Raw genomic sequence first — 13,138 nt, 5'->3', positions numbered from 1 at the left:
TGGAACGGTGTTCTCTCTCAACGCCTCATTGTTGCCCGCTCCACCGTCCTTCGCGTGGCATTGTTGTTCATCGTGACTGGCCGGTCCTCTGCCGCTGTAACCCCCCATCCCGGACGAGCCCCCATATGTAGGAGTCTCAACGAAAAATAAGGCACGGGGATTCGAAGCCACGATCCTCGGATCCACAGTCGACCGCTTTACCTACGCGACCAATCCCGTACCCTACGTTTCGTGTTCTTATTTGACTCCTTATTGTTGAGTATGGGAGGCGCGTAGACTACACTATTTTTCTCCTACTGTAGTTTCCCTATTTATATCGTTACAGAGGAATATCTGACCGAGAACATCAGAACCGGCAAGTTCGATACCGACAACGCCTACTTGGGCGACGAGTACGAGAGCGAAGATGGCTACGAGGATACGAATTCCGATTCTCAACCAAAAGTAAGATATACGATACTTGAAAACTCATTATTTAAATATAATACAATAACAAGGATAAAACTTGGACAAGATGTTTGATCGACCTTCGTCTGCGACGCATTGTTGCAGGTGCAGGTGATAGAAGGCAAGTCGATGCAAGTAAGGAATTTGTTCGAGTTAAAAATGGAGGAGCTTCCGTGTCCGGAGCCCTCGAGGGAGGATCTAATGGCCTCCGAACAACCCTCGAGTCGCCACGAGAACGCTCCCGTGGGCTCGTCGGGTTCCATCTGGTTTTCATCTACGGCAAAGTCTATCCATCTCGACTTGCCCGTTTTCGCATACACCTTTGTCCTTCTGCTGGCGCGGCCGATGCTCTTCATCTTCACGTAGAGGCAGTTCGAGCTCCACTCGCTGGACGATCCGATAAGCGAATCGGAAGTATGGCCCATGGCCGAGAACAAAGACAAGGACGATTCGCGATATCTCGATATACGTGAATAATCGAGCCTGTATGCTGCACGCTCGCGTACGAATAATATATTTATACGATATGTGTCGTTGCGTACGCTCGCAGCGCACCGCGCGCCGTGTTCCAACTTTGAGGAAAGACCTTCGACTCGTTTACGTTGTCTTTGTTCCCGTTTAATATTTCGCGTACACTGTACAGTACTCGGTGTAGAGTGTAGAGTGTATAGTGTAGAGTGTGGTGTGTAGAGTCAGTCAGCCTTATAGACGAGTTTGCGGCAATTTCTAGCCGCGTGTATCGTATCGGTGTTCGCGAGGCTATCATAATATCGTTCTCGTCGAAACAAGTTTCGCCAATCGAGACGGAAGGGAAGTTGGCCGGGAGGCGATCCCACGCGAACCTTAGTCAATTCCCCGTGCAATCATGCCGGTTTTATCGGTAACCAGATTGTCATAGTTCCAGCTCGAGGAGTTTCAGAGTTTGTCGAGTTTCTCGCCTAAACGCACAAAATATTCGTATCGAGCGATACGACTATTTGTATAAATTATTACTATTATCGATATATAATACGGGTTTCTCAAAGGCTTTGACACGACATCTAATAAATCGTTGGTTTTTCTCATTCGACTTCCCGCAACCGTTATCTCTGAAACGTCCAGATGAACCGATTAATAAACACATGGAGCGTCTAACCCACGCCTGAAAAACGACAAAAGTAGCAAAGAAATGATCGATAATGTTGAGATTGTTTGTAATAGTATAAACGTTACCATATATAGTATCGCGATATTAATAGTTTATATGAAAGATCCAACAGCAAAATTACGTTGCCAGAGAAGATACCAAGTATGTACATCGATAGAGAAAGTTGATCGATCCCAACGATGTGAAACACGATTAAATCATTGGAAATGTTAAGAATGCTCTCTAGTTTTTAATCTAATCTGCGATTTTAAGCAGCGTGTTATCGAGACGACAAGAGTTGATCGCTCGCGCACAACTTTTTTTTACTCTGCTCTATTCGCGTATCGTAAATAACGTGTACGCGGGCTGCGACGCGACGCAACTCCATTGGCGGTTTCTTTTCGAGAAATGTCTCAAAAACAATCTCGAAGATCATTCGATATCGAACATAGCTAGTCTAATCGAAACTTGGACCGCAGCTTTCGAGTAATTTCTAATGGTAAAATTAATCACATTTTTAACCACGCAAAATCATGAATTATACATTCCTGAAAATTTCGTAACAGCCCGCGGCTCGTGCCAATTTAGCCTAAGTAAGATCTCCTCATAATCGTCATCGTCATCGTCATCGTCATCGTCATCGTCATCGTCATCGTCATCGTCATCGTCATCGTCATCGTCATCGTCATCGTCATCGTCATTGTCCTTCGTCGACTTTGTGTACTTGATCATTCGAACGTCCTGTACGATCGTATTCTCTAGCACGACGTTTGGTGTTAATCAAGACGCACGCATGCGTACAAAAGGAAACAAACAAAAGCACTAGGTAGACAGATAGATAGACAGATAGATAGATAGATAGATAGATAGATAGAGAGAGAGGGGGGGAGGGGGGCGAAGGAGAGGGAGAGGGAGAGATTATGTTTGGCGTTTTTTCGATTAAGAATATACCCAATGTATTTGAGACAATCGAAATGTTTTTAATGATTCCCGATTACAAAATTTTGTGGATAAGGCTTGAATACGAAACTCTTCCTCTCTCCCTCAGTCTCGTTTACACTCATAAGCACACTCAAAGTCACACTTGCTTGGTCACACTCGTATCTCGTAGATACCAAAGATAAGTTCGGTTTTAGTCGTTAGAAAACTCCTAACTGGTAACATAATTCATGGCCCGCCTGATCACACTTACGAATTATACAATTGTTAAACTCAATTTATTCTAAACAAGTTTGGAAACGAACACGGGTGTCATCCGATTTCGAGAACAAACATTTTTCGTACAACTATCGTTTAAGGTATAAAGATAAGAAGGTTACGATAAGTTAAGATTTTACTAAACTACTTACGAATTATTGTCAAACTGTAATATGTATTATATGTCTTTTTTATCTTCTTTTCTTCTTTTTGTAAAATCTAACGGTAATAAAGAAATCGTCGAGAAAAATAGATGCGACCATTTTCCTTAAAATATAGAACGCTAGACCTAGAGATGACACTTGCTTGCATGCTTGCTGGTTTCTTTAATAAACAGTTACACAGGAACGTTAAGAAGAAGAAGAAGAGTAAATAATGCTACAGTTTGTATCACAAATGTCACAATTCAAGGATCACAATTGTCAATGCATAGTCGAATCAACGCTCGGTCTCGCATACACAAAGCCAGCCGCATCGATGCTCATCGATTGGTGTAGCAGCGTAAATCGGTCGCGTGTCATCCGTCGATGTTAAACGTCTGCTGGCGCACGAGTTCCGTTTCGCTCGTCTTCGAGAGAGGAAAATCGCGCGATTTGTTCGTTGTTTCGTCAGGAAGCTCGTTCGATTTCGTAATTAATCGTAATTTAAATTCAGTATATTCGGTGAATCGTAGCGTAGATTTCGCTTACATTCATTTTTTTAGAGTTATTTGGAAAAGATTTGTCGCGAAGGTGCGCGGCGATTGGCTCGGCAGAAATTTGTCGATAGCAGGGCATAAAATAGCTGTCGAGCGAGCGGTTCGGTTCCATCGAGGCTTTCGCGAAAGACGCGATCGCAAGCTCATCGGAAAGAGTGTCCGGTAAGTAGCTCGTAAATAAGCTCGGAGATATGTATTAATCTCCGATCACGTTCGACGGAACATATATTCGCGAATTTATGAATCGACGGTAGATATTGTCGGTAATCGAGCGCACGACGATACGCTATTCAAATCCATTTCAAGCCATCTCGATAATTCGAGCGAACCTCGATTCTCACTTTGAAGACGAAATTCAACATACCAAGTGTCCCGGTCCCGGTCCCGGTCCCGATCCCGGTGCGTCAGTTTCGACGTAAATCTCGACACGAGTCTCGCCGTTTGTTGGCTCGCGTGGCGTCTCGTTATTACCATGTTCGTAAAACGTTTTCGTCGAGAGCATCGTTAGCGTTGAAAAGCGTACTGGACACAATAAATCCTCATTCCTCGTCGGCCTACTTTCAATTAGCCCCTCTAATTGCCGACGACCGAATGGTTTCGTGTTTCAGCTTGAAAAGTTCGCGACTCGCCGAGGGATCTCCGTGTCCTGGAAACAAACTTTTCCACATATTCCTCGTACTCGACCAGACGTGAACGTAATCGCGATCGCGAACCACGGAATTATGTAAAAATATCAATTGTTGCTAATTCTCGGAGTTTATATAAATCCGTTTGAGGATCTCATGGAAACTCGCAGTGCCAGTTTACGTCTACCGAGTGCAGTTGAACGTGTTTGAGCCTCGACGCACTACAAGTTTCTCTTGCTGTAAAAGCTTCCGAGATTCGCGTCGTCGAAGAATCATCGAAACGATAAAACGGTATTTTCCTTGAAACGAGTCAATTAAAAATAGTGACAGGAACAAGTACCGAACGCTACACTTGAAACGATTTTTCTTTTTCTTTTTCTTTTTCTTTTTCTTTTTCTTGTTCTCCTCCCATCCCCATTCCCCCTCTAATCGTACTTGGATGCTATTTTTATGAATTCCATGTTAGAGAATCCAGCGAGTTGCTTGCATTTCTACTACTAGTTTAGAGCGTGCGTTGATTGCAAACGATGCAATTATTTCCACACGAGAAATTCGTCGAATGGAATGGCTTTTTTTTTAACATTGAGACGATTGAACAGAAGCAAATCACGGCAACCGACAGCGATGGCGACGCGACGTTGCAGGTGATTATACGGAAACTGCTTTCATAAATTATGCAATTTATCTTAGAGAACTCGAAAGCTTTATTCGCATAACAATGAATGTGGTAAATCGAATAGCCTGCGAAAGCTTAGTAATTCTCTGACCCTTTGGACGTTTCTCTCGTCCTCGCGGAACAAGAGCATCTTACAATTAATGCTTGGCCTTCTTCTCGATCGCTTCGCCAACGATTCCCTCTTCGATTTTATTATTACTTATAAAGTCGCGCAAACATCGTCGACGAAACTCTATCTTAACTTTAATGCCTTTGAGAGATTCGATCGACGCCGACGGCGACGATCGCGTGTCGACAATTCGAAAAGAAGTCGTCCCGATCGATGCAACTCTAGCAATCGTACATTAATCATCGAATAGTGCCTATTGGCAACGATCGACAGTTGTCGAGAACGGTGATGCAAGTTTTATCATATTTACAATACAATCTAACAATCGGAGCTGTTAAAAGAACACGAACAACGGTATTTTTTTCATTTTCTAATGGAACTTACTAAGTACTAATAGATAGAAAAAGTAGGAATGCCACTGAATGTACCGATACCTTAACCAATCTACCTTTGCCTCCCCTCCCCACCCCTCCAGCGCTGCGTTGCCAATTGGTAATCGTTGTACGAATTAAGGGTATAAGCTATACATACACCTTCGTTTAATAGTAAAGTGCGGCTCGTAGAGTAACTCGCACCGATCACCGTGAAAATCCTCTGATTATCAGTGAAAGAGAGAATAAGAGAAAGAAAAAGAAAGAGAAACATAAAATGAAAGAATAATTATACCCGTACGCGCGAGTGTGTGAAACGATCGACAGCCTGTGAAGGAGAAACGAGCTTTATCGGTTCGAGGAAACAAGAGTATTCGAATTAAAATGGGAAAGGTATTGCCTCGACAAAGTTTTACGTTACCGCTCGGTTTTTCGTTGCACGTTCATAACACGCATTCCGTGTACATCAAATATCGTCTCAATGTTAAATAAAGAATCCCGTGTATTTCTTTTCTTTCGTAAACAGGAAATGTTGTCCGTGACGAGTGGAAAACACCAAGTATGTCTACTATTCTTCGTTCAGATCGTCCTAATTGTGATAATGGGAGCGTTGATGACATATGGTCCAGAGGCGAACGCTAACTTGTTAAAAAATCACGCAGGTCAGTGTAGTCGCTACTCGTGTCAGCTAGCTTAGCACGACACAGAAACGATGCCGTAACCGCGAATAAATAATTACGTAACTTGTCACGAACCATACCGATCCTTCGTCGATGAACATATACACATATTCTCGGATTGTGAGTGCCGCGGCGCGGCAGACACGTAACTTTTCAAAGTTGATCTCTGTTTTTTCAAATACCTTTCGTTTTACATGTAAAAATGATAAAATTTCATATTTCTGTCCCGCACCAGTATCTCAGATTCAACAGATCAGAATCAACAGATTTGTTGGAATCGTTACATATTTGACGGGCTTCGCGAGCGATATAACAGAGTAATTAAACTTCCAGGTAACCGTGAGGTTTGGCTATCCGTAAAAAAGTCAGAGAACGACCCGTTGCGAGTTTATCCAAGTGAGTAAATCGTATTACTTAGATCCTATGTAGATTTATATTCGTTTTGTGAAACACACATTCTCGAAATTTCACTATCTCGTGTAAAAAGCATCTAATACACGGTCAAAGTATTTTTCGTCAATTTGTCTACACGATCCAAAAAGTAAGGATTCGTACGATTGAATAGTAGGTACATAGGTACGTATGTATCTGTATGTTGACGCGTTCATCCGTTTCGTGTAGCTAACGGATCGTGTAGCTAGAAAATCGACCATGCCATTTTCTCGATGCGCGTATCACGTGCAAACAATTGAATATTATTCAAGTCACGATCATTGTAATGTTTACGGTTCACGATTTAGATACAAAGAAAATATCGATCTTTTAAAGAATTGCTTGCAAAACAAATGTAAATTATACCGCGTAACGCCAACGTTACGACAGCTCCTTTGAGATGGCTTTTAACCAGAATCGATCCGAACCGTGCTAATATCGTAGTTGGCAAGAAAATGCGAGAGTACCGATAAATCGATACTTGAATCGTTAGTTATCTGTTATTAAGACGTTCCGTGTAACAAACGGATTGCACCGGGACGTGAATTATTCGGAGTCACGTCACGCCATGGTGCGGTCTCAGAGACACGGAATGGAATGGCTCGCGTATAAGTTTGCGGTTATCTTGAAATCCGTTGCAGCGAAATTGCGTCCTTTCTCTCGGGAAGCCTGTTGGCGTGTAATTGCGGCGATCAATTAACGCGCGATTAACACCACTCCGCTCCTCCGAAGGAACGAGCGAGCAAAAAAGCGGACCGCACGCAAACCATGGATAGATATGCTTACAAACGGCTTTTTCTCTTTTTCCTTTTGTCTCTCCAATGTTCCGGACGTCAATAAAACGCTTCAGTGTATCAAGATGTTCACGTGATGATCTGGATCGGCTTCGGTTTCCTGATGACATTCCTAAAAAGATACGGACAAAGCGCCGTAGGATTCACGTTTCTGGTTGGCGCGCTCCTCGTCCAGGTCGCCATCATTTGCGACGGGATCGTCAACATCGATAACAACAATAAAGCCTATTTATCTCTGGAAAGGTTAGTAAAAATAAAGTAGGTAAATTCAATTCGACGCATTCTATTCTACGATAATACGGGTAAATATCCCGAAATAACCACGTTTAGCCTTTTGAGCGCCGACGTTGCAGTGGCCGCGCCGTTGATATCCATGGGCGCGCTTCTCGGTAAGACGAGCTACGTACAACTCGTGTTCATGGGAATCCTCGAGCTGATCATCTTTACCGCGAACAAGTATATAGGGGAGCATCTACTCATGGTAAATTTCATTATAGTATATCGCTGATGCGTTGCGAGTTGCGAGTTGCGAGTTGCGAGTTGCGAGCCACGACAGAGAAAATATTGTAAAACGTTTGCGATAATAGGCCGTCGACGCCGGTGACAGCATGTATGTCCATACGTTCGGGGCGTACTTCGGATTAGCCGTCAGTTTCGTGCTCGGAATGAAGGAGAAACCGAAAAAACATCACCTCGAAGGACCTTCCTACAACTCGGATATATTCGCTATGATTGGTTTGTTTATCAATCTTTTATATATGTACGTATTAACAAGTAATAAGTAATCGTTTATTTGCGACCAGGCACTGTATTCCTGTGGCTGTTCTGGCCATCTTTCAACAGCGCCGCCCTACAAGGGGACAGTCAACAGAGAGCCATAATAAACACCTTATTGTCGATTTCTGCTAGCTGCGTGATCGGGTTCGCAACCTCGGCGCTGCTCTCCAACGACGCGAAATTCAACATGGTTCACGTGCAGAATTCGACGTTAGCCGGTGGTGTAGCCATCGGCACTGCTGCAGGTACGCACCACCACCACCGATCATTAATTCACCGCTGGCTGACCCATGTAGGCTCGTAACAAATCTGACCAAACGACTGATTCGAGCATTTTCTCACTAAACGCAGCCATGATGTGCGAGCCAGTAGGTGCTTTGCTCGTGGGCTCTGTAGCCGGCTTACTCAGCGTACTCGGATACAAATATCTCACGGTAATTCATTCCTTTTCTACCCATAAGCCACGCAATTCGCAGTCTCATTCAAACATTGCATAATTACATAATTACACAATTACACGATAGAATACGTTAATAGTTTGACCTTTGAACCCGTTAACCCGTGCTGGTGCTCGCCCACCAACCTCAACTTTAACTCTTAGTCTGTTATTTGTTCAGCCCTTTATACAAAAACGTCTCCGTATCCACGACACGTGCGGCGTTCACAACCTCCACGGGATGCCTGGCGTCCTAGCTGGCATTTTTGGCGCGATCATGGCTGCCCTAGCCACGGAAGCCTCTTACGATTATTCCCTTTATCGAGTACGTACCATTCATCTCCCTCCCTTTTAATACACGAGTAACTAATTGTAAGTACGTATATTTAAACATGTTCATCTTTCTTTCGTTAGATCTTTCCTGCTCGAGCGCCATCCTCGGACATCAAACTAGCCTCGATCAAAGACAATTATGATATATTGGCTGGACTCGATAGAACAGCGGGCCAGCAGGCGTCCTATCAATTATTAGCACTTGTCGTCACTATCGGCATTGCCATTGTTTCAGGATTAGTAACAGGTAATTGTCATTTTTAGATTCTGGACTATAACGAACCTAAAATTTAAACCACCCTCGTCAGCTTTTCACTGTTACACGATAAATACGATTATCGTGCGCATCGTCGATTTCTCGTAGGTCTAGCGATGAGGGCACCGTTTTTCGGATCGATTTTGGACGAGCAGAAATTTGACGATGAAGCCCATTGGGAACTAGAAGAAGAATCATCGCAACAATCAAAAATTCAAGAAAGAAACAACTCTGGCGATCAGTTGCCAATGGGTCCTATTTGAAGCAAACCTCTGTTACCTACTATTGGCTGCGTTAACACGGCACACGCGGCATTATAAATAGTTTTTTTCAATTTCTGACAATTGTTAATCGAATCAACGAATTTCACATGGAAAGGAAAATATATATGTATGTAAAAACAGACGTATAATATATATATATATATATCTTTCCAAGTGTATTATTTATATTTTTTTTTTAAACTTTCTATAAATTTATACAATAAATAACTTTTAACATAAACAAATTTAATACGTAGATAATAGAACGTTTGACCTAACGTAAATTAAAAAAAGTGTGTCCGACCGACTCCCTTTTATTCTCAACGTATCGATATATGTATAATATGTATAATATGTATAATATGTATCTCTTAACATATACATATATATTTATTATACACTCTAAATTTGTTTATATAATTATCGTCATACCAATAATGATTCCGTTTTCTCAATTCATCGATAACAATCCTATGGTGTATCGTAATATTTTATTAATCGATCAACAATTATTTCATCAGAGCATGTACTACAGCTTTCGCGTTTAATGACTTCAGGTCTGTATAAGTTTGTCCAGTACCAACGAAAACGATAGGTTGTCCGGTAATGTATGTCATAGAAATCGCTGCGCCTACCTGAAAATTATGCATCAACGATAAATATGTTAAATATTACGAGTAATACCACCCTCTCGTTTCGTGTATTCTCTACAACTAATTATTCTTCTCAGTCTCGTTTACCGGAATAGATCGTATTTTATGTACCTTATCATCGATTGTATCAAACTTAGTCAATACGATGCCATCGATGATGTGAGGATTGCTGGATTGACTATGATCAGCTAATGCTTGATTGAATTTCACTAATTGATCGACAGCTTCGTTTCCAACTAGTGCCTCGCCAACGAAAAGTACTAGATCCGGTTCGTTCACTTTTATTAACTTAGCCAACGCTCTCATCAATGGTTCGTTATCTTGCATTCTACCAGCAGTGTCTACCAACACTACATCGATTTTTGAATCCTTAGCAAACCGTATCGCTTCCATAGCTATACCAGCTGCATCTTTACCGTAACCTTTTTCGTATAATTGCACCATAGATTGATTCCCGTGCTTCTCTGGCGGATGAAGTGCATTTAAATGACGCATATGTGTCCTCAGTTGTTCAACTGCACCAGCTCTGACAGAAAACACATAGACGTTACAACCTACCCACCTTCCGTTCATTTATACTCGAATAACCACAAATAATAACAACAAACACGGTAGTTTAGCTTAGCTTGGCATACCTAAATGTATCGCACGCAGCAATAAGCACACGGAAATTGTTTTCTATCAGCCAGAAACAAATTTTCGCCAAGTTAGTCGACTTCCCTACTCCGTTTACGCCGCAAAATGTCATCACGTATGGTCTGTTATTTTTTTTCGCTTCCATTGCGTCTCGTAAAATATCGACTCGTCTTTTTGGAGAAAGTATTTGCACTAACGCGTCTGTTAACGTTGATTTTACGGTATTCGTCACGCTCTCGAATGTCCCGAGTACCTTTCCTTCGAGTTTCACGCCGACGGAATCACATAATTTCTGAGAAATGTCAGCAGCGACGTTTTTCGATATTAAATGATCCTTTAGCTTGTCTAAAACCGTGGCCATGTCTTCGTGTTTCAAGCTCTTCGCGCCAACCAGGCTCTTGAACATCGAGAACATACTACTGCTCCTTTTTTCTACTCGCGGTTTCAAAGTTTCAATTTCCTGATCGGATTCATCTTCGGATTCGGTATCAACTTCCAAGTCACGAATACCACCTTTCATTTGGCCCACTAACTAAACCAAATTTAACAAAAACAAAAACACTTTTTTTTATACCGCACAAATAATTAAATATATAGGATAGCTATTGTAAATTATAAACTTACTCTTTTATCAGCTGCAACATAATCACCGCTTTCTTCCGGCTTATCTTTCGTACGCTCTAGAGTAGCAAGATCTTTAACGGTTCCACCTAATTCCCAAACACGAGGTTTTTTCCCAGCTTTCTCGGGTTTAGGGCTTTTTCTATTCAATATAAATTACACGTTCCAATTACCGTTAATTATATGTATCTATGTATGTATATATGTATGTATTTATGTATGTATGTGTGTAATAACATATATTTATCTACTTTTTAAATAACATACTGTTTATCAACTTTCTTTTTTTGACTATTCAATTTCTGAACCAATTTCATACGGTTCGCGATTAAAGTCTCTTCATCTATTTCTCCATTCTGATTATTCGATATATCCTGCTTTGGACCCTCTTGAATTTTTGCTGAAGAGCCAAATAAAGAACAACGATCATAGACGCGATCATAGATTCATTTGAAATATTATCGACGGTTAATATCTAGTCGAGGAAACTATTTAAACTATTTCAAAATTAAAATCAAATAAAACAGACGGAACTCTGCTTTCCCTTAGTACCGCGCGTATCGTTAATACCGTTCATTCACAAAGGTAACGTCTTATTATTCGTGCACGTAAAATTCAAAATCACTTACATTGATCGTCTTTATTAGTATCAACTCCCTTCTTCTTTTTACCTAGAAGCCAAGAATATGATTCCTATTTCCTGTTAGCGATACCCACATTGGAAAAAACATATTACTACCTAAATGGAAATTGCTTGTGATTCTATATCGTGTCAATGTAGACAAATATCCTCGGTAGCTTGATATAAACTTGTCAGCCAGCAGAAAAAAGCAGAACAAACGATTGAAAAATTTCATAACTGGTTGAGAACTGTATGCGTATAAAAATTATATACAAGCTACTTTAAACGCATCTATATAAAATGCCAATAACGATGCGCATCAAAACTAAAGACTTCTAAACTATAACTAATAAATATAGACGAGTAATAATATTATAGGCTACCCGTACAAAAGATACTTTATATAAATAAAATTTCTGCGTAACCAAACTTTAACGCTACATTTGTTTTTACGTACCCTGTTTCTTATTATCTTTCTCATCCTTCCGTTCAATCATACTTGCAACAGTCTTTTTTGATTTTTGACTCTCGTCGAATGTACGCATTTGCTTGGGTAATTTAGCCTGAGTTCGTGCCCATTGCTCAGCCATAATAAGCACATTCTCGTAATTATTTTGAAAGTTAAAATTACAAAACCACTGGGACCTCTCCAATTCATTTTTAAATTTATCTCTGAATTCCAAATGAATATCGTTTAAAAATTTATCTACGTAAGATAACTGTAATATTTTCTGGTACGCGACAACAAACACTAGCTCGAATTCATTATCGAGTTTGTACTGTAAACGTAGGGAATCGTATTCAAACGTATGATTTCCTGTACGTTCCTGAAAACAAAATTACGAACAGTTTATACATTTTATGTATAACTTGTATTTTTTGTTGCATAGCTTGTATCTCTAATAATATTCCATATGGATAAAGTGAAATTTCAGAAAAAAAAATAAGGAATCTTGACAGGCGACTTACTTGCAATATGACACTTCGTATCAACGCATTAACGCTGGGAGCAAATATTTGCGAGGTACTTTGAAAACACCAAAGCACAATTCCACCTTTACTAAATATAGTAAATAAGTCGAGCATAATTGCACGATTTATTAGTGATAAAAAAATGTTTTAAATTCAATGGTAAGATCTAACCTACTAGTGATCATGCACTTTGATTTTTGTACACGTCAGATACTGCGTGATCCTTAGAATAAAAACTACAAGATCGGAAACCAAAAATAGGCTGATCGTAATATCATAAACTATAAGCTATAAGGCACTGAACTATAATAACAATAAGTACAGTTTCTAGTGAAACTATTACAGCTGAATTAAACATTTTCATTGCAAATTTTGTAATTTCAATGCATTAGTCGAGCCTTGATCGACATGCGA

General features: G+C 40.6%; 2 protein-coding genes across 13 annotated transcripts in view; one reads left to right on the top strand and one right to left on the bottom strand.

The window, feature by feature from the left end:
* LOC128873924 (ammonium transporter Rh type B) overlaps window positions 1–9,362 on the top strand; it is a 45,288-nt gene extending 35,926 nt beyond the window's left edge. For 3 of the 10 annotated variants that reach the window (XR_008456520.1, XR_008456521.1, XR_008456522.1), the window contains exons 5-8: window positions 326–444; window positions 553–3,629; window positions 4,076–4,384; window positions 5,425–5,636. Coding sequence is in view for 4 of the 10 variants with exons in the window: in XM_054117952.1 (XP_053973927.1) it covers window positions 5,634–5,642; window positions 5,776–5,911; window positions 6,263–6,325; window positions 7,212–7,398; window positions 7,486–7,636; window positions 7,743–7,890; window positions 7,959–8,177; window positions 8,284–8,366; window positions 8,550–8,693; window positions 8,783–8,948; window positions 9,066–9,220 (1,461 nt within the window). In the remaining 6 variants the exon portion in view is untranslated. Of the gene's footprint in view, window positions 1–325; window positions 445–552; window positions 3,630–4,075; window positions 4,385–4,406; window positions 4,738–5,424; window positions 5,643–5,775; window positions 5,912–6,262; window positions 6,326–7,211; window positions 7,399–7,485; window positions 7,637–7,742; window positions 7,891–7,958; window positions 8,178–8,283; window positions 8,367–8,549; window positions 8,694–8,782; window positions 8,949–9,065 lie in introns of those variants that run through there. The other 7 variants (XM_054117952.1, XM_054117953.1, XM_054117956.1 and 4 more) reach the window with 7 other exon arrangements.
* LOC128873922 (signal recognition particle receptor subunit alpha homolog) lies at window positions 9,094–12,952 on the bottom strand. 3 transcript variants are annotated; one of them, XR_008456519.1, is made up of 9 exons: window positions 12,722–12,952; window positions 12,210–12,579; window positions 11,760–11,801; window positions 11,398–11,530; window positions 11,134–11,272; window positions 10,509–11,041; window positions 9,985–10,399; window positions 9,653–9,855; window positions 9,094–9,139 (listed from the first exon to the last, which is right to left on the bottom strand). XR_008456519.1 is itself a non-coding variant. In XM_054117944.1 (8 exons), exons 1-8 carry the CDS (start codon window positions 12,836–12,838, stop codon window positions 9,730–9,732), a joined length of 1,875 nt encoding a protein of 624 aa, XP_053973919.1. In that variant the 5' UTR covers window positions 12,839–12,952; the 3' UTR covers window positions 9,446–9,729. The 3 variants fall into 3 exon arrangements, 2 of the variants coding, with proteins under 2 accessions (XP_053973919.1, XP_053973920.1); XM_054117944.1 differs by lacking the exon at window positions 9,094–9,139 and having other exon boundaries at window positions 9,446–9,855; XM_054117945.1 differs by lacking the exons at window positions 9,094–9,139; window positions 12,210–12,579; window positions 12,722–12,952 and adding an exon at window positions 11,870–12,193 and having other exon boundaries at window positions 9,446–9,855.
* Window positions 12,953–13,138: the final 186 nt, after the last annotated feature.

This window comes from Hylaeus volcanicus, chromosome 3 (assembly GCF_026283585.1).
Source record: "Hylaeus volcanicus isolate JK05 chromosome 3, UHH_iyHylVolc1.0_haploid, whole genome shotgun sequence".
In the NCBI taxonomy this organism is placed as follows: domain Eukaryota; kingdom Metazoa; phylum Arthropoda; class Insecta; order Hymenoptera; family Colletidae; genus Hylaeus; species Hylaeus volcanicus.
The sequence above is the reverse complement of the archived record's forward strand: the minus strand, read 5'-3'. Positions and strand labels throughout refer to the sequence as shown.